At 55.3% G+C, this 19,230-nt stretch overlaps 1 protein-coding gene across 1 annotated transcript; it reads left to right on the top strand.

Annotated features, from left to right (window-relative positions):
• The first annotated feature begins 287 nt into the window (after positions 1 to 287).
• On the top strand, positions 288 to 17,030 carry LOC149284137 (uncharacterized). Its single transcript, XM_089497052.1, has 37 exons — positions 288 to 698; positions 2,641 to 2,785; positions 3,044 to 3,192; positions 4,275 to 4,466; positions 4,584 to 4,667; positions 5,364 to 5,461; positions 5,563 to 5,728; positions 5,815 to 5,921; positions 6,175 to 6,402; positions 6,501 to 6,585; positions 6,688 to 6,792; positions 6,878 to 7,126; positions 7,274 to 7,473; positions 7,559 to 7,741; positions 7,830 to 7,974; positions 8,127 to 8,273; positions 8,415 to 8,645; positions 8,722 to 8,915; positions 9,261 to 9,388; positions 9,936 to 10,105; positions 10,273 to 10,452; positions 10,892 to 11,026; positions 11,128 to 11,271; positions 11,382 to 11,620; positions 12,539 to 12,698; positions 12,790 to 12,957; positions 13,064 to 13,416; positions 13,588 to 13,747; positions 13,971 to 14,091; positions 14,266 to 14,429; positions 14,539 to 14,754; positions 14,847 to 15,071; positions 15,191 to 15,340; positions 15,426 to 15,626; positions 15,867 to 15,998; positions 16,567 to 16,746; positions 16,944 to 17,030. Exons 1-37 carry the CDS (start codon positions 288 to 290, stop codon positions 17,028 to 17,030), a joined length of 6,432 nt encoding a protein of 2,143 aa, XP_089353178.1.
• The last annotated feature ends 2,200 nt before the right edge of the window (positions 17,031 to 19,230 follow it).

Raw genomic sequence — 19,230 nt, 5'->3', positions numbered from 1 at the left:
TCTTGGGGGCCCCAGGCTCCACCGGTTCCCGGGTTCCTCGTCTCAGGGGCCCCAGGTTCCCCCTCTTCACGGGTTCGTACCCCAGCTTTCTGCGCAGGCCTAGTGGGTGGTACAGGCCGCATCCCCGGAGCAGAGTGGATGTTGCGGCCGAGCTCGGTGGCTCCGCCCCGGTGTGCCTGAGCGGCAGCGGCCGGCTGGGTCGGGACGAGCAGCCGAGTGCTGGCGGTCTTAACGGGGCCCCCGGGGGCCACACAGCGAGACATAGGCCCTGAATGGTAACGTCTATAATGTATGCAGTGTGCGCCGGACAGCCAAGGGTTAACTGCGTGTCCCGTAATAACCCCGGTCAGTATATCTCGGCGACGTATGTATTAACCCTTTACGGGCTGCGGGTTATCGATGTATTAACCCTTTACGGGCTGCGGGTTATCGATGTATTAACCCTTTACGGGCTGCGGGTTATTGATGTATTAACCCTTTACGGGCTGCGGGTTATTGATGTATTAACCCTTTACGGGCTGCGGGTTACTGATGTATTAACCCTTTACTGGCTGCGGGTTACTGATGTATTAACCCTTTACTGGCTGCGGGTTATTGATGTATTAACCCTTTACTGGCTGCGGGTTATTGATGTATTAACCCTTTACTGGCTGCGGGTTATTGATGTATTAACCCTTTACTGGCTGCGGGTTACTGATGTATTAACCCTTTACTTTGTGTGTATTATGGTTAGTTGATGTATTAACCCTTTACTGGTTGCAGGATACTGATGTATTAACCCTTTGCTGTCTGTATTACTGGCAGTCTATAGCTGTATTAACCCTTTAATGTGTTGGTATGACTAGCGGGGGGGGGGGTGTTGTCCCTGGAATATATATTGAATCCACAGGGTTCAGAGGGCCAACCAGGAACCAAACAGCCCGCTTAGGCCAGCCAGTTGGGGGGAAAGACGAGCCAGTGATTCCAGCCGGCCAGTCAGATGGTGAGGGACCTGCTAAGGTCAGCCAGCCAATTGGGCGATGAAGGATCCATGGGTTTTCCAGGGTCCAAGGGTGTTTGTAGTTGCCACGGTTATATAACTTTATGGGATGTTGAAGAAAGAATTGAGTGTTTATTCTGCGAATCCCGGGAGGAACACGGGAGGAACACGCTTAATCTAGAACCCTGTACCGGAATGAACCCACGCGTAATCTAGAACCCTGTACCGGAATGAACCCACGCGTAATCTAGAACCCTGTACCGGAATGAACCCACGCGTAATCTAGAACCATTTGCTGGAATGAACCCACGAGGGGCTGTCCGGGGAGATCTGGGAGCGGAAAGATCCCGGTTTGTCGGGAATCTTCTCGCCCCAGAATGCATTTCACTAAATACCATGAATGCAAACAGGTCTCTATGGATCCTGGGAAGTTTGGCGTAACCATGGTTACCGGTGGGCTGCCCCAGCTATTACCCCCTGCTGGGGAAGTCACGGGCTGCAGGGTCATAGTGCCCTCCCCGCCTGCCTCCGTGTCTCTGGTATACTATCTATCTGGATGCGGCTTTCTAGCTCTTATACCACAACTCCCATCACCACGGACGCCTCCTTTCTCAGAGGTATTTATTGAGAAATATATCGCTGTCACATTCCGCAGCGCTGTACACCGGGTTGTTTTGTTGATGTCTGGCTCGTGGCTCACGTTGTATCCACTAACCTGTCAGAATGGTCGGGGGGGGGCAGTACTGGGGGGGACGTGTCCGTGTGCCGCGCAGGTGGCAGAGTGTAGTGGCTGTCAGGCAGCCCTGGGGTAGGTGGGCCGTGCCCCCTTTTATTGTCACAGATGGGGGCGGGGAGCTAAGGAGATTTGATTGTAATCTCAGTCGCTGTGGTGTCTGCTTCGGAGACGCTGGGTCCTCGCTCTAGATCTGTTTACGGGGAGGAATAAAGCCCCGGGGGATTCCGCACAGACCCAGGACTGGCATCAGGGATTTGGGGCGCACGGTTCTTTCCGCGGTTCTCCTGAGGCTCCTGGACCGATGAGCACCGAAGAGGAGACCCCGGACTCTGCAGAGCAGAGGCTGGAGGCTGTCATAGAGGTTGGTGGCTCGTTGGGTTCTATGGGGGTCTCGGGGGGCCCGAGGAAGGTGATTTCCCCACTGCTTTTATCGCCCCCCTTTCTGCCGTTGTTAAAGCTGCCGTCCCACTTACGCCGCAGCTGGTCCATCCTTTTATTCTCACTTTATAATCACAAACTTTAAAGATCCTTTTTCAGTTTCTATGACAACAGCCAGTCAGCGCCTGCTTTTGTATCACATGACAATTAAGAGTTCCCAGCAAAAACTGTGAAAGAGGGAAACTTTTAGACGATTAGAGAATTATCTCTGGGAATGATGTTTCAGCAGAGTAGGTGGAACTGCAGCTTTAATGATAACGTTCTTACCGTTTCTTTCCTGCGGTGCTTGCGGTTGCAGTACCCTGTGCCATTTCTAATGGGAGGCTGTTCCATTTATCTACTACCGTCTTGGTGAGGAGCCATGTGCTCGCAGTGCATTTACGGAGTCCGCAGACGGTCACGCCAGCCTTTAGTCCCACAGCAGGCGCTGCTCGTGTTCTTTGGTGTCTGATTTTTGCCCCCTCGTATGTTTTATTGCCCCCCGCAGAAGCTCTCACTCCGTGTGCTGGGTTCTCCGGAGCAGAGGTGTCTCACCGTCAGCGGAGACTCTCACAACCCCCAGCCAGCCCGCCTGCCCGCCAGGATCCGCGAGATCGTGACCAGGAACCTGAGCGCCCTGCCGCCGCCGCCCGGTGAGTCTGGGGTATTCCTGATACTCCACAAAGAATTTCCCCTACTCCCTGATTGACCACAGGTGGGTCAGACAATCCGGCCCGAACTTTCTTATTAGAGCCCCCGGGGCCCTCAGCAGTAGAGCCCATCCAGCTGGTGCGGTGGATGAGGGGGAGAGTTTAATCCGCAGCCCCCCGGGGGGGTCACTGTGTGCTTTTATTATCTGTTGAATGTATGCAGGGCGCGGGGGTCTAACGTCTTCTCTGATCCCCCCCCAGGTCCCCCCGAAGACATGTCGTCCCTCCTGTCCCTCCAAGAGGAGAACCGCGTCCTCCAGCAGGAGCTCTCGCGGGTGGAGGACCTCCTGGCCCAGAGCCGTGCCGAGAGGGACGAGCTGGCCATCAAGTACAACGCCATCAGCGAGCGGGTGAGCCCTCGCGGGGTTAAATGCACGGGACGTCCCGTGTAATTATCAGTATGAGCGCTGCTCCCCCCCCCCCCCCGCTCTGTCCCACCCTGTGGCGATCTGTCCCACCCTGTGGCGATCTGTCCCCCCTGCTCCCGGACTCTTTCTTTATGTGTTTGCGTGTCCGGACACATCTTGCGCGGCGGCGGGCAGGCTCAGACCTGCTCTGGTGAACGTGTCCCCCGCTGCCGGCCGGCGAGTGAATGGGAGAGTAAGGAGGCGCCGCGGCTCATGCCAAGACCATCGCGGAGCGTCCCGGTAATCTGAGCGTCCCGGTAATCTGAGCGTCCCGTTCTGGGGCTGAAGCTGCTTTGTTGTGAGTGTGAGTGAAGCTGGCGGCGGTGGTGGTGAGTCATGCTGACCACCAGACGCTTCATACGTCATATACGTTGTTATGGGGATTGTCCGCGCCGGCAGCGTTCCGCCGATCGGTGGAGGGCTGTTGCTGGAGTTCGGCCGCTGAACCCTCACGCCCCCCCCCGGCAGGCATTACTCGCTATCTTTGTCCCACAGAGCTTGCACTCTATTGACATCGTGTAGAATTCTTTTTGCGGTACCGACGGTGGCCATTTAATTGCTTGAATTGATGGGTGTCACGGTGACGGTTGCCGTGGTGATGGTAAACTTTGCCTATTCAGGGTAGCGTGTCCTTTCCTCAAAGCCTTTGCTCCCTCGCGGCGGTCTCTTTTATCTACCTCCGGATTGTCAGCTCTGTGGGACAGAGTCTCGGCTCTTTTATGGATTATAAATAAAATTCTTCCCGGAAAGTTACTTCCATTGGGAGATTTTGTGGCCGTAACATAACGGTAGCATCCCTGGGTACCTTATGACCCCGTCCCATGACCCCCCCCAGGTACCGGTCTTTAGGGGTCAGCAGTATGGCCCCCGTCCCATAGCACCCCCCCAGGTACCATTTTTTAGGGGTCAGCAGTATGGCCCCCGTCCCATAGCACCCCCCAGGTACCGGTCTTTAGGGGTCAGCTGTATGGCCCCCGTCCCATAGCACCCCCCGGGGCTGAATAACTCTTCCCCCCCTCCCGTAGCTGGAGCAGACGCTGCGCCTGGAGACGGGCGAGCGCGAGAGGGACTCCCTGGAGAGCCGGAGCCTGGGCCAGCAGAACGTGGAGCTGCGCCGGCGGCTGGAGGAAGAGCAGACCGCCTACAAACGCAAGCTGCAGGCCTATCAGGAGGGGCAGCAACGGCAGGCGCAGCTAGTCCAGAAACTGCAGGCCAAGGTGAGAGCCGGGGCCATTAACGGGCCGGCAGCTGCCGCTTTATTCTGCCCCGGTATATGCGTCCTGTGTAAACGGGGCGATTAGCCATTCATGATCTTCTCGGCGTCCGTCGCGCAGGTTCTGCAGTATAAGAAGAAGTGCGGGGAGGTGGAACAGCAGCTTCTAGAAAGGTCAACGGAACTAGAACAAGAACGTCTAAGCGTGAGTCCATGTGCTGACCGCAAACTTATTTCAACGAGGACTGCGGCGCCAGTCATGCCAGTCTGGATCTAGTATTATTAATAATATAATAAGAATACTGTTATTATTATTACTATCATTATTATTATTACCACTATTACTATTTTTATAATTACTATAATTATTACTACTATTATTATTATTATTATTATTATTACTATAACTTATTATCATCATCACTATTATTACTATAATTATTATCATTATTATTATTATTACTATAACTTATTATCATCATCACTATTATTACTATAATTATTATCATTATTATTACTGTTATTTGAATTATTACTTTTATTATAATTGTTTTTATTACTATAACTATTATTGTTAATATACATAAATTCCGAGCCAGTGAATTAGGCGCGTATAAACGCAGGTCTAGATTCACTAAGAGTCTGGATCCACCTAACAGGAGCAGCTATTTGTGGTTCTAGGTTTACAAACCTAGAACAAGAATGAGCCGGTTTAAGAGATTGAGTTCTGAATATGGCGGAAGGTTTTACGTAGAACGCGGAACGTCTCGATCCATTGGTCTAGAACGGGAACGTCCGGATTTCAGTCTGGAACCTTTGAGCTGCGCTGCCGCTACGTATCGTTTCTGTGGATGTGGAACGTAATGTTTAATATTCCGCGCGTTCCGCTGTTTGTTGGCAGAGCCGTTTAGAGCTGTCGGAGACGCGGTTACGTCAGGAGGAAGAGACCGGCACCGACCTGGAGAACGCGCTGATCCGCCTGGAGGAAGAGCAGCAGAGGTGGGAGAGGCTCTGTCGAGGGGGGGGGGGGGGGGGCGCGTGCTGGGCTATTATAGTCCCCCGCGCCGTATATTAACGTCGCCGTTACTCCGCACTCACAGGAGCTCCAGTCTCAGCCAGGTCAATGCGATGCTGAGAGAGCAGCTGGATCAGGCCAACGCGGCCAACCAGGCCCTGAGCGAGGACCTGCGCAGACTCACAGCCGACTGGACCAAGGCCCGGGACGAGCTGGAGCAGCGGGAGAGCGAGTGGCGCCGGGAGGAAGAGGTGAGTGGGCCTTTGCCGGTTGCACCTGTTATCTGTGGTCTGCTGATACGGGTTTGCCGTTAAACCTCGGAGGTCTCTTTCCGCAGTCGTTCAACGCGTATTTCAGTAACGAGCACAGCCGGCTGCTCTCGCTCTGGAGACAGGTGGTCGGTTTCCGCAGACACTTCTCCGAGATGAAAACCATGACGGAGAGGTAAGCATCACGCGGGGCGCGCTTACTCACGCGGGGCGCGCTAACTCACGCGTTCTAGAGGCACCACCCTTCATCCAGGGTTCATCCTCTTTATTCACATCTTAGACCTCATATCCTTTACTTCACTAAGAGGGTAGTAGGTAAGTGGAACAGCCTTCCAGCAGAGGTTAGAATGTGAGATGATTTAAACATGCAAGGACTGAATAACCACGAGGAACGGCAGATGTCAGGTTCTGTGTTTCTGTGTCCGCAGAGATTTGTTACAGCTGCAGAAGGAGATGTCCCAGTCCTGCCGCTCGCTGCACGCCTCCTGTCTGAATGTCAGCGGATCCCAGCGCGTGGCTGAGAGTAGTGGGATTGCGGCGGTGGAGAGGCAGGCCCTTCGGTTGGAGCAGCTAGAGGAGCAGCTGAGGGACAAGGTGCGGCAGACGATGCAGCTGCAGGCCACGTTTGATGGGGAGAAAGCAGAACTGAGCGGCAGGTAGGAGCGCGGCCCCCCAGGGAGGACCCTCTGTATGGATTGGGGTTCTCGCTGCGGGGTCCGTCAGGGTTCTCTGAGGCTTTGCTGTTTTGTTACAGGATAGCAGAACTTAGCGGGACCATCGATCGTCTTCACAATGAGAACAGCCAGAGGGAGCAGAGCATGGAGAGGCTGCAGGAGCAGGTACCGGGCGGACGCCGAGGCTGGGGCAGATAGATGACACGGCCGGTCGAGGGGTGTTGGGGCCGGTTCTACGGGGTATCCCTAATGTCCGGGTTGTTGCAGGAGAAGAGCCGAGCGGAGGAGCAGCTCGTTCACATGGGAGAGGAGCTGGAGGCTCTGAGGTCGGAGAAAGAAGTCCTCCAGGAAGCCCTACGAGAACTCACTCAGGTTTGAGAAACGTCGCCGCTCGCCGATGCAGCATTTCCTTTGCTGCCGCGCATGTCTCAGACCTCTCTTCTCGCTGCTCCTCTAGGCCGTGCTCAGTGACTCAGACAGCGGTCTGCAGATGTCCGCCAGCGACAGGACTTCTGACTTTATAGAGAGTGAGGGTCTGGGGCTCAGCCTACGTGGTCTGTCCAGCAGCCTGCGCGCCTCCTCCCCGCTGAGACGCTCCTCGCCGCATCGCAGCAGCTCTCCAAGGCGCAGCCTGTCCCCGGGGCTCAGAGACTCAACCGTGTCCGCTGTGCACTCGGCCTTACAAAGGAGACAGCTGCAGGTCCAGGTGGGTCGAGGAGAGACTCCCCGCTCTGTGCGTTTGTATGAGTGGCGGTTATTTTCTTGGTATTCTGCGTTTATTGTGTGGTGGTCTGTGGGCAGCACTGTGTAGACCTCTCTGGTTCCTGAGTGTGAGTGTGTCTCTCTGTTCCAGGAGCTGAGGGGCCGTCTGGAGGCCGGTCAGGAGACAGTCGGATCCCTGCGGAAGCAGCTGAGCGCCAACGAGAACGAGCGCAGGAGCCTGGAAGAGAAGATCCTACAAATCCAACACGAGCTGGACGTGTGCCGCTTGGCCAGAGAGGACGCCGAACACAGGATAGCCAGACTGCGGAGCAACGCGGAGCAACTGACCGGGTACCGGCAGACGGAGCCGTCGGGATGTGCATTTCCAGCTCACTCCCAACTCGCTAAGAAATAAACGGCATTTCTCGCCTGGCAGGGACAGGGATGCTCTGCAGGGGACGGTGCAGAACCTGCAAGAGCAGCTGGAGACGCAGCGCCAGGAGTACGAGAAGCTGCAGCTGGCAAACGGCGACCTGCAGCGGCAGAGAGATATCCTGCAGGAGGAGAGAGAGGATGCCTTCCAGGACCGCGACAGGGCCCAGCGGGAGGTGGAGAGAGGGTAAGTGACACTGGCAGAGCGTGATGGGAGTGGGATGGGGCATGTGGCCCTTCGGGGGGGATAAGAGTTTGGTTTTCCCTGGACCCAGACACAAGGCTCAGGAGCAGCTGGAGGTGAAGCTGTCGGCCCTGAGGAAGGAACTGGTGCTCGTGAAGGAATCTCTGCATCGATCCAGCCTGGAGAAGGAGGTGTGCGAGGCAGAGAGAGAGGACATCTCCCAGGCGCTGTCTAAGGTAAGTCTGACTGTCTCTGCCAGACGTCTCTGTAGAAACCTTTCACCCGGCGCGCACGTCGCTGACGGCCATCCGCATACCCCAAGCGCCCCAGTCCACTAGCCCACAACCGCCGGAGCCCTCCTGGAAATGCCCCCCTGTTTCTTTTCCAGGCCGAGACCGGCCGTGCTGAGCTGGAGCTGGCGCTAAACAGACAGAGGACCGAAGAGGCTTCGCTGCGGGATGCGCTGTCCAAAATGAGCGCTCTCAATGAGAGTTTGGCCCAAGACAAGATTGAACTTAACCGCATAATAGCTCAGGTACGGGGCCGCGGGGTAACGGATCCGGGGGCCTCCTGTCCGGATAACAGTTCCCCTCCCACGGTGCTGCGTGTTTAATGTTGTATGTGCGATGCATGGAGACGTAAGCGTGATTGTGAATGGCTTTCCCCGTGTCGGCAGCTGGAGGAGGAGCGCTCCTCTCTGCAGGGGCAGAAGCATGAAGTGGAGCAGGAGAAGGCATCCATTCGGGACGAGCTCGTCCGCCTGGAGCAGGAGAAGCTGGAGCTGGACACGGAACGCTTTGGGTTGGATAACTCCCTGCAGGTCATGGAGCAGAGCCGCGAGAAACTCCTACAGGAGCTGCAGACGCTGCGCAGGGAACGGGGGCAGTTACAGGAGCAGCTGGGGCAGGTGAGGGAGTCCTGCGCTCGGTGGCGGTACGGAGGGGACGCCGGCGCGTGAAATAACTAATCCCCGTCATTTTCAGATGTCGCGGCAGAAGAACTCGCTGAGCGAGGATCTGGTGCAGAGTCGGAAGGAAGTGGAGCAGCAGAGCGAGAGCCTCCTCCGAGGCTTCAAGGAGAAAGAGGGCCTGATGAAGGACAAGGGCAGCCTAGCGGTGCAGCTGACGGCTTCCGAGCGAGAGAACAGGGCACAGGCTGAGGAAATAGCTGCTCTCAGGTACGAGGAGGCAAAGGGGCCCCGGCAGAAACGATGGCGATCCTTCCCAGTGTTACCTAGAACCGAGAATCCAGACCTGGAACAGCCCCGTATCCCCCGGCTCGCTGCTGGGCGAGTAAGCGGGTTAGAAGCCGCTGTGCTTTAACACAAAGGAATTCTGTGCCAGCGTCAGTTGGCTGCCGACTTGTTACCAGGCAGCCGGGAGTCCAAACATACAGCGACTCCACCGCTCCTACAACAACACGCGAGCAAATACCCCACGGGACACGGACTGCGTGCTCGCTGACTCTCCGTGACATGGAGACTGCGCTGCCCTCTCATCCAGGTCGCTCTCTGTTGCTGCAGGTCGGAGAAGGAGGCGTTGGAGGGCGCGCTGTTTGATGTCCAGCAGCAGGTCGCCCGCATCTCGTCCCGCAAGGAGCAGGTGGAAGCCGGGAACCAAAGCCTGCGCTCGGCCAAGGAGGCTCTGCAAGGTAGGGGCCACAGAAAGCTGCTCCGGCCAATCACGCTGCAGATATGCCTATTCCAGCATGTTTCACCGGCCAATGGCGTGTAAACATGTCTGAAACGCTCTACGTTTTCTGAATCGTTTAATAATGTATGAAGTGCAGCTCCGGCTTCGCTGCACCGGCAGGGCTTCTCGTGGTCTGCACTGCATTTACCTTCTGCCTTCTTACCCCTAACTGCCCCTCCTCATCACAGCACCGTGCCTTTAAGACACAGAGCACCTGGATGTCGTATCCCTGCGATCTGTTTCTTAAAGGGGTACGGTGCCTTCTAACGCATGCTATGGGGGCTGTGCAGGAGGAGACCCCTGTAACCCCCATTCCCCCCCCCCCCCCCGGACCTGCTGCCCATGGAATACGCCGCTGCTCGTGTATAAGTCTCAGATGTTACTCTCGGTAAAACATAACAGCCAAAACTTAGACCCTGAAGCCCTGTAATTCCCATCATCCTCGGTCAGCGCTGCGGACGCCCCGCTTGTTGCTCTTGGTTGTGAAGCTTGTTGTGTGTTTGCAGCGGAGGCTAACGCTCTGCGCCAGCGCATGGAGGCTTCGATCAGCAAGTTGGAAAGAGACAAGGAGACGCTGAGCCGGCAGCTGAGCCACATGGAGAAGGAGGCCGAGGTCGCGCTGAGGAGCGAGCAGAAAGCCCACGAGGAGGACGTGGAGCGGCTGCACAGGGAGAAGGCAAGTAACCCCATAACCAAGAGTTGTCAGAAAGTCTGGTGGGTACAAGGAGCTGTGTCCCAGAAGAGGTGGCAGAAGGATTGGGTTAATATGTGTGGCAGACAGTGGGGTGAGGGGAGCCGGATTAACGCGGTTGCCCCCTGGACTCATAGCTGCTGTGTCTGCAGGAGACCCTTCGCCAGGAGCTGGAGTCTGAGAAGGAGGATCTGGTTCGCCGCTTAACGCAGGAGCGAGAGGAGCTGGCGGCGCAGCACGAGATGGAGCGGGATGAGATGAGCGAGGAGATCGCCGCCCTGCAACAGGAGAGAGACGACATCCTCCTGCACGGCGAGAGCGAGAAACAGCAGGTAATATCAGGCGGAGAGCGGGAGGCCGAGGGGTCCTCTCAGGCGGAGAGCGGGAGGCCGAGGGGTCCTCTCAGGCGGAGAGCGGGAGGCCGAGGGGTCCTCTCAGGCGGAGAGCGGGAGGCCGAGGGGTCCTCTCAGGCGGAGAGCGGGAGGCCGAGGGGTCCTCTCAGGCGGAGAGTGGGAGGCCGAGGGGTCCTCTCAGGCGGAGAGCGGGAGGCCGAGGGGTCCTCTCAGGCGGAGAGCGGGTGGCCGAGGGGTCCTCTCAGGCGGAGAGCGGGTGGCCGAGGGGTCCTCTCAGGCGGAGAGCGGGTGGCCGAGGGGTCCTCTCAGGCCAGCAGAGATTGGGTTTGCTGATGAGTTTGGGTATTATGAAGCCGGCAGGGCTGGCTGAGATCTATGGGAGTTGAGATTTATTAACAGGCCGCCGCGTTATTTCCAGGCGCTGTCACTGAAGGAGTCGGAAAAAGCTTCGCTGAGTGAGAAATTAAGCAGCACTCAGCACAGTCTGGCCGCCATCGGCCTGGAGATGGAGCGGCAGAAACGGGAATTCACCGTGAGACAGGAGCAGGATCGGGTACGTCTGATACACGGGGGTATTTGCTGGAGCGCGTGACACCGGTGGGGTCGGCAGAGACATAGTGGTGATGGTGATGTCCTTACGGCTTCGGATTTCAGACGACAATCATCTCCCTGGACTCGGATCTGAGGAACCTTCGAGTGCAGCTGGAAGAGTCCGCGGCGTCTCACGAGAGAGAGCTGAGGGGTCTTCAGGAACACAGCAGGGAGCTGGGGAAGCAGAGAGAGTCAGTGCTGCGAGAGGTGAGAGCGCGAGAGAGACCCTTGTTTCATGTCTGCCGAGTTATTACCCCTCGGGGTTGACGAGAGGGCAGGAGTGTGACCGCGTCTCTCATTCCCGGAACGACCATCAGGTGGAGGAACTGAAGACTCAGCTGTGTGTCGTGGAAGACGCCAGGGACGCCGTGCGCCGGGAGCTGATCGAGGCTCACAGGCGAATCCGAGAGAGTCAGGAAGCGGCGGAGTTTCATAAGAAGGAGAGCGCGGACCTGCGGAGGTCGCTCGCGGACGAAGCCAGAGAAAAGGAGGCCGTGCAGAAATCCAACGAGGAGCTGCGCGGAGCCGTGCGCCGAGCGGAGAGCGAACGCATCGGGTAATTCGTATTCACCGCACAGAAACTGCCACAATGTCCAGCCACGTTTGTACAATTTACTAGATTCAGGTGGTGCCGGCTAGTTGTGTGTTGGTGTCTATGGAAAAGGCCGTGTAGGGCTGCCCATTAGTGCCACGTTACTCCGCAGCCAAAGCGGTGTGGCGGCTCGCACAGAAGGTACAAGCTGTAGGGAATATATTCGCTCCACGCTAGGTAAGAGAGAGGGGTGAGAGATGGACAGGGAGTGAGAACTGTGTGAGCTGCATGGATAATGGGAGAGAGAGAAGGAGAGAGCACGCTGGTGTATAGTGTGTGACGATATGGCATTAGAATATGCATGTGTTAGTATATGGTGTTAGTGTGCGTGTATGGTGTTAGCATGCTTGTGTGTGAGTGGATGGTGTTAGCGTGCGTGCGTGTGAGTGGATGGTGTTAGCGTGCGTGCGTGTGAGTGGATGGTGTTAGCGTGCGTGCGTGAGAGTGGATGGTGTTACCGCGTGTGGAGTGTCGGGTAAGTTTATAGTTAGTGGTGTGATGGAGGGAGGTAGTGTTTCTTAGTATGTGCAATTATATGCGTTTTACTGGGGGCCCCTCAGAAATACTAAACCCCGCATTAGAATAGAGACCCCTCAGCGGATTTATGCTGTTAATATTGTGACTGAAGTGGCTGAAGGTAATGACCAAATCAGAAAAGACCTCTCTCTCTCTGTCTCTCTCTCTCTGTGTCTCTCTCTCTGTCTCTCTCTCTCTGTGTCTCTCTCTCTGTGTCTCTCTCTCTGTGTCTCTCTCTGTCTCTGTGTCTCTCTCTGTCTCTCTCTCTCACTCTGTCTCTCTCACTCTCTCTCTGTCTCTCTCACTCTCTCTCTGTCTCTCTTACTCTCTCTCTGTCTCTCTCACTCTCTCTCTGTCTCTCTCTAGTCTTAAACGCTCTAATGAAGAAAAGGAGCAGCGTCTCTCTGTGCTGGAGGAGGCGCGTGCAGCCATGGAGAAGGATGCTGCTGACCTGCGAGGGACTCTACGGGAGGTGGAAAAGTCGCGACTGGAAGCCAGAAGGGAACTGCAGGACCTGCGCAGACAGGTGAGCTCTGGTGTGCAGGCAGTGGCCCCGCGCCTTCCCTCCCTCGGCTGCCCTTCTGGACTCCCGTTAAATATCCATTTCTTTGGCACAGTTGAAGGTCCTGGATGATGAAAGCGTGAAGCGCGGCCGGGATATGGCCGAGGCGCAGGCGCGTCTCTCTACGTATGAGCAGCGCGAGGAGGAAAGTCGAAGAGACATCTTCACACTCAAACAGAAGCTCGCGGAGACCGAAGCCGGCAGAGATACCGCCAGGAAAGAGGTGAGTCCGGCGGGAGTGCGGCGGACGTTGGGCATCTTCTTGTGGCTTGCGCATGTCGTTGAGCTCTCCGGCGGCAGGTCTGTAAAACGGTCAATGTCTCGAGCAGCTCGCCGGTCTGCAGCGCAAACTCTCAGACGTCGAGGGTGACTTCGTGATGCGTGAGAAGGAGCTTCAGGGCAGTCTGGAGGAGGCCCGGGGCAACGAGAAGAAACTGCTGGACAACACCCGGAACCTGGAGATCAAACTGATGGCGTCTCAAGAGGAGAGGACAGAGCTGAGCCTGCGTCTGAGTGCCAGCGAGGGCCGAGTCCACGGGCTGGAGGCCGAGCTCGCCAGACTGGAGGCTCTGAAACGGGAGCTGGAGTTTAGATTGGGAAGCGTACACTCTGCCCTTCGGCGGACACTCGGAATAGGGCGCTCAGGCCGCACACCAAGCCCGGCCACCAGGGGCCGCAGTGGGTCTCCAAAGAGGCATTTCTCACCCCACAAAGGTACCCAGAGTCAGCTTTGTATTAGCTTTGGGGGTATCTCTCTATAATACACACAGCACCTGTTCTAATATATTAATGTATTTGGTTTATTCGCAGCTTTTGACAGTACATACGCAACAACTACGGACGGCCGCGGCAGCCCCATCCCCCGCACAGGGAGTCCGGAGCGCAGTAAAACCCCGGAGCGCACCGTCTCCCCCAGCCGCGGAGAGCAGTTATTGGCTGATATTGACCCCGAGGTGGTCAGAAGCTCTTTGCGAGACTTCGTTCAGGAGCTGAGGGATACTCAACGAGAGAGGGTAGGAAAGGGCCACAAGGTGACACTCACCGCAGTCGCTGGGGTCCTCCATACGGTCTAGAGAGCGATACGAGGTGGGAACCTCAATAACCGGGGTGTGCAGGGATCCCGAGAGTGCGACAGATGCGGCCGTGGGGTAGAGCTGGTCGCTGGGTGGGTCGCTGGGTGGTTTAATGTCCAGCAGGGAGGGATCTGTGACCCATCTTCTCTTTTGTCTCTCGCAGGACGATCTCCACACGCAGCTGGGAACCGCGAGCCGGCAGCTGGTGGAGATTGAGGCAGAGAGAGACGGAGCCGCTACCCGAGTGCAGCAGCTACAGAAAGCCCTGTCTGACTGCGAGGAGGGTGAGAACCTAACCAACGGAGCCTGTCCGCGAGCTTAGAACAGGGGCCGACGTACTATATATATATATATCCTTAGAGTAACTGCCGGGGCTTTCTATGTGGTTGGTAAAGTCCTGACTGTCTCGTCTGCCCTGGAAGCGTCTCAGCGTTTGTATCGGATTTGTTCTCTTGCAGCAAAGCGCCACTCAGACGGGAAGGTGAGCAGCACCCAGACAACGCTCCTGCTGCAGGAGGAGACCCTGCGCCGCTACGACAGAGAGTGCAAGATGGCTTTGGAGAAAGCGGCCAGCCTGGAGCGCAGTCTTCAGGCGGCTGAGAGCGCGCACAGAGCAGCGCAGGTAGCGGACCAACGTTTATTTGATTGAGGGGGGCATTTACTTTGTATGTCTTGATTTACCCTTCATGATAAAGTCACCGCTGACCCCACTGCGCTCCCCCCTGTTTCAGGACAAACTCAACAAGATGAAAGCGAACGAGGCCAAACACGAGAGTGAAAAGAGGAGACTGAAAGAGGTTCTGGATGCGTCTGAGAACCGCAACACAAAACTGGAAGTGTCACGGCGAGGGCTGGAGGGAGAGCTGCAGAGGATGAAGCTGGTGCTGACCGACAGGGAGGCCGAGATGCGAGACATGCAGCAGCGCATGGAGGGGCTGCATCGACAGGTACTACTACATCAGTCATAGTGTTTGGATTAGGCTAAAAGGTTCTACATCAGCTCAGAAGACAATGCTTACGGAACCTGGTCTCTCGTCAGCTTTCAGACAGCGAGAGCAAAGTGAACACGCTGCAGATCTGCGTGGATCGTCTGAACACAACGCTGGTGAAGGTGCAGGATAACGAGGCTTCCCTCAAGGAGAAGGTGCAGAGTTTGTCCGGCGCTCTGTCCGAGTCCAGCTCCGGTTCCGCCAGCTCCCAGGAGAAGATAAATCAGCTGCAAAGGATGCTGACGGGCATCGAGCACGAGAGGCGCGTCCTGCAGGTCAGTCTCGTGGCGAGAGATCTCTTGGCGGAGGCTGCGTGGCTGAGTTGTGTGCGTTAACGTGGCGTTCGTTGCCACTGCTGTCCAGAGCTTTCCTCTTATGGAGTGTTATTGCGCAGGAGCGGCTGGAAGCAGCCCGACTGGCCGTATCGGAGGGGAAGAAGCAGAACGCTGGTCTGATGGAGCAGGTTCAGGAGCTTCGTGACATGCTGGCAGAGACAGAGAACCAACGCGTTGACCTAGAAGGACAGGTCCAGCAGCTGCGCGAGGTGAGCTCTCACGTCCTCTGCTCAATGTAAGGGCACCCCCCCCACTCACCACCTCCGTCTAAATCCCTGATCTCTATTCTCATAGATCCTCCGGCAACGGCAGGAGAACGAGGGTGCGTCCCTGCGCAGCCTGCAGAAGCTGCAGGAGGAGAGAGAGGTCCTGCAGGACCGTCTGGTGGGGCTTCAACGGGCCGTGGCCCAGCTGGAGGCAGAGAAAAGAGAGATGGAGCGGTCATCTCTGCGCCTGGAGAAGGATAAGAACGCGCTGAAGAAGACTCTGGACAAGGTACAAAGTTACCTCCTTGCTCGGCAAGATGGGGCAGAACAGACAGGGATAAACTCCCCTAATTCCGTGTTAGATATTGTGGAGGGCAAATAAGGCAATTGAACCTAATCTATCTTATATTTTGCTTAAATCTTCCTGATTCCCCATCTGTGGCCCCTGGATCCTCCGGCGGAGAGTCCTTATCTGATTGGACATCGGATTTTAGGACGAGGGATAAACGTCTTTTTTTTTTTCTGGCAGGTGGAGCGCGAGAAGCTGAAAACCGCGGAGGACACTTTCCGTCTGTCTGCGGAGAAGGGGCGCCTGGATCGCTCGCTGAACACGGTGGAGCAGGAGCTGTCCGATGCCCAGAGGCAGGTGCAGCTTCTGGAGGTGAGTCCGCGGCAGGTGACGGGTCTCCGGCCCGGGCAGCTACAACTAAACTTTGTATGGATTGAAACTTCATTCCTCTTACTAGTGGATCAGGGACTCTTTCCTGATTGGCGTGTGGATGGGGACCCGTCTTCCCTGATTGGTACGGGTGGGGATCTTTGTCCTCCAAGTGGTCTGTAGAGCACGAGGGGCTCTCTGCTCTGATTGGTGTGGCGGTAGTGGAGCTTCCTGTTGGTGTGTGTAGACGAGGATTTCTCCTCTGTGATTGGTGTGTTTGGAGGGGATCTCTTGTAATTGGTTGTTTGGTGTTTTCTGTCCCCTCTGCTGTCGAGTGAAGGAGCAGTTACACAGGGTTAGACGTAAGATCACCTTCAGTCTGGTGAGTGAAGCCCAGTAGCTGCACTGAGCGTTAGCTCTGGGGTGCGACCCTATCCTGGGGGTACCCGCCTGCACCCCAGCTTTCCTTGACCCTGTTACCCCGCGCAGGTAGTTGCCTAGAATAGCCAAGAGCTCTAGCTGTCGGCGGCAGGTTCTTATCCACTCGCAACATCTGCCTGATCTCTCCTAGGTGCAGATTGCGGACATGGAGCAGAGCCACTCGCAGACCCTCATGGAGACCGCAGCCCGGCACCGCCAGGAGCTGCAGCTGGAGATCGAGAGGCTGCGCAATGCCCAGATTCAGGCGGAGCGGACTCTGGACGCAAGAGAGAGAGCTCACCGGCAGCGGATCAAAGGGCTGGAGGAACAGGTACCAGGGCCTTATTCACGTAATAGTTATTCTCTGCGGCTGAGGATAATAGGGGTTTAATGTGTGTGACATTCACCAGCCACAGAGAGTAAAAACTGATAATTACTTGGAGGGTAACTCGCATACTCTGTGCTCTGGGTGGGCTTTGTATAGATCATGCGCTGCTGCCTCCTGACTCCTGTCTCTCTGTCCGGCAGATTTCTGTCCTGAAGGATCAGTTACAGCAGGAGCTGCACCGCTGCCAGAACGTTTACCCACAGCCCGCGCTTCTCTCAGGGAAATAATGCGCCGCCCGGGGTAGAGGAGCCGCCTGGCACCCCCTTGGTGCTTCCCCTGCGTGGGGTTTACTTATAAATCCACTCTTTATCACTTTTTTGCGGGAGCACTGCGTGACCGAGGGGCCTGAACCCCTCTTTATTACGTGTAGCTGGAGCACATCGAGCAGATTCCCACTCACAGCCACTGAATACAATGTGACAAATCCCACAAAACATTCCACGAGGGGCGCGTTCCCACTCGGTGGGCAGAGGGGGGTATAATTCAGTGCTGGTGGTAAAAGTGGGGGAAGTCACCATAGGAACGGCGTTCTTGCTGCTTTCTCCACGTTTAGCGGTCAGGATGGCTCTTTCTACAGAAGCCCCTATGGATCAATTTGGTTAAATACCCCTCCGGCACTGAACAGGTTAAAGAAGCATCATCATGAAAAAGACAATATTAAGGTAACAACCCCCCCCTGCCTGTTTAAAGGGATAGTGGCCTGTTTTTCACTGTGAAATCCACTAACACTTCTTTAACCCCTCAGTTACCAGGGGCTCCGTGTTTTCCACCAGCAGAGACCCCATCCTTCCCCTTAACAGCGTCTCCTGCTCTCGGGGAACACGGCGCCTTCTGTGTCAGGAAGCAGCTTTTATACACTGATTTTTATAGAATTTTATATATTTTTTTTAACGATTTGTCCCCTGTCTGGGTTTTTACTTTTTCCCGAGACGCAGCTGAGAGCCGGATGTCGTACAGTCGGAGCACATGGTCAGTTGCAGATGCGCACATAGGGACCTGTTGTAAAAGGTTTGGCGATGCCGCGTACTACCGGCCGCCGTAGACGTTAATGTTCTGTGATATCAGAGGTTTCTGCTTATTTACAGCGTTAACCCTTTCAGTGCATCTTGCGAGGAAGAGACCTCACCAAAGCCGACTGCTCTGTATCTGTGTCGTTAGAAATCAAATGTATTGTTTGTACCGAGAGCGTCGGGATAACAAGGGGCCAATTATCATTAAACGATTGAAATACTAATTAGTGCGTTGGCTGCTTTCTTTACTTTTCTCTTTCCTGTCCTTTTTTCTCATCTTTTTGCATTAATTTTTTCTTTCTGTTCATTTTCTCCTCCCTAATTTTTCTTCTATTTAATTTCCTCTTTCATCCCCGCAGACACAGTTTACAGCCATTTAGACAATTGTATTGATTTCTAGAGCTTGTTGTTTAAATCAGTATTTTGAGATATGTTGTTTATAAGCGATTATTGTACCTTTTGTATGTGGATTAACAGAAATAACCAAATACACAGCGGCTGTAATTAAGTTATACTTTAAACAGGATTTCAGCTGATTTAAAATCACCTAAAATCCTGCAGAAATATTATCCAAATGATTATGTTTTGTTTAAATTAAAAGTAACATGAAAAATAACAACATTTTACCCGAAAGCCGATCCTTTTGTGGAGAAGTAAAACGCGGCCCTATTATTACCCTGGTGTCTGAAAAGAAAAATTCTGCACTTTATTTAACGTTTGTACAAAACACATTACAAAAATCATTTTACCCCGAGTGCGAGGCTGGGCACGACGGGGTAAGGTGAGAAGGTACGTGAAATTCATACATCATTATAAGTGTGGGTGCCAGCGATCAGACAGTGGGGGGCGCGGGGTACATAGCTCAGGGGCAAGTGTTCAGCATCGGGGGAAACGAGGATTGAGTACAGATGGTTCCGGGGATGCGGCTTCTATGAGCGCACGGAGAGCATCGAGGTGACATACAAAGGTAGGTGTCCGTTATCCCATCGGACCAGACGTTACTGGGTGCGGGGTATTACCCCCCACTTACATATACTGGGTCCAACCCATCTTTACCAGGGTAGGAAACTGGCCAAGACGTGGCTGGATCACCAAACCTATTAAAGGAGCCGGAAAAACCAGTCCCCGGCAGAGAAGGAAGGGGACAGCGGGCAATGCAGTGTGCAGGCTGGCTATTGTAGGGCAAAAAGACAGTGGAGATACAGGGCGTTGCGCCCGTGTGCCCAGGACTGTTTGGCACATACAGTACAATACAGTAAAACAAAAGGCTAAAATAATACTAGCACCTCCCGCCCCCTCCGGTGATCACACTGACGGCGAGCGAGGAGTCCAGGAACTAGAAGTGGCCCCTCGCTGGCGGGGCGGGTCCTCCTGCCGACGATCTGGCCGCTCTCTAGCAGCCTCCGCAGCTCTTGCT

Source organism: Sceloporus occidentalis, unplaced genomic scaffold (genome assembly GCF_023333645.1).
Source record: "Sceloporus occidentalis isolate IW3139 unplaced genomic scaffold, rSceOcc1.0.p SCAF_98, whole genome shotgun sequence".
Taxonomy (NCBI): domain Eukaryota; kingdom Metazoa; phylum Chordata; class Lepidosauria; order Squamata; family Phrynosomatidae; genus Sceloporus; species Sceloporus occidentalis.
The sequence above is the reverse complement of the archived record's forward strand: the minus strand, read 5'-3'. Positions and strand labels throughout refer to the sequence as shown.

Coding starts and splice junctions, on each gene's coding strand:
- LOC149284137 (XM_089497052.1), top strand. CDS start 288: ATGTATGCAGTGTGCGCCGGACAGCCAAGGGTTAACTGCGTGTCCCGT. Junction 7,975..8,126: donor TCTCCCAGGCGCTGTCTAAG/GTAAGTCTGACT, acceptor TTTCTTTTCCAG/GCCGAGACCGGCCGTGCTGA. Junction 14,755..14,846: donor TGGAGGGGCTGCATCGACAG/GTACTACTACAT, acceptor GTCTCTCGTCAG/CTTTCAGACAGCGAGAGCAA.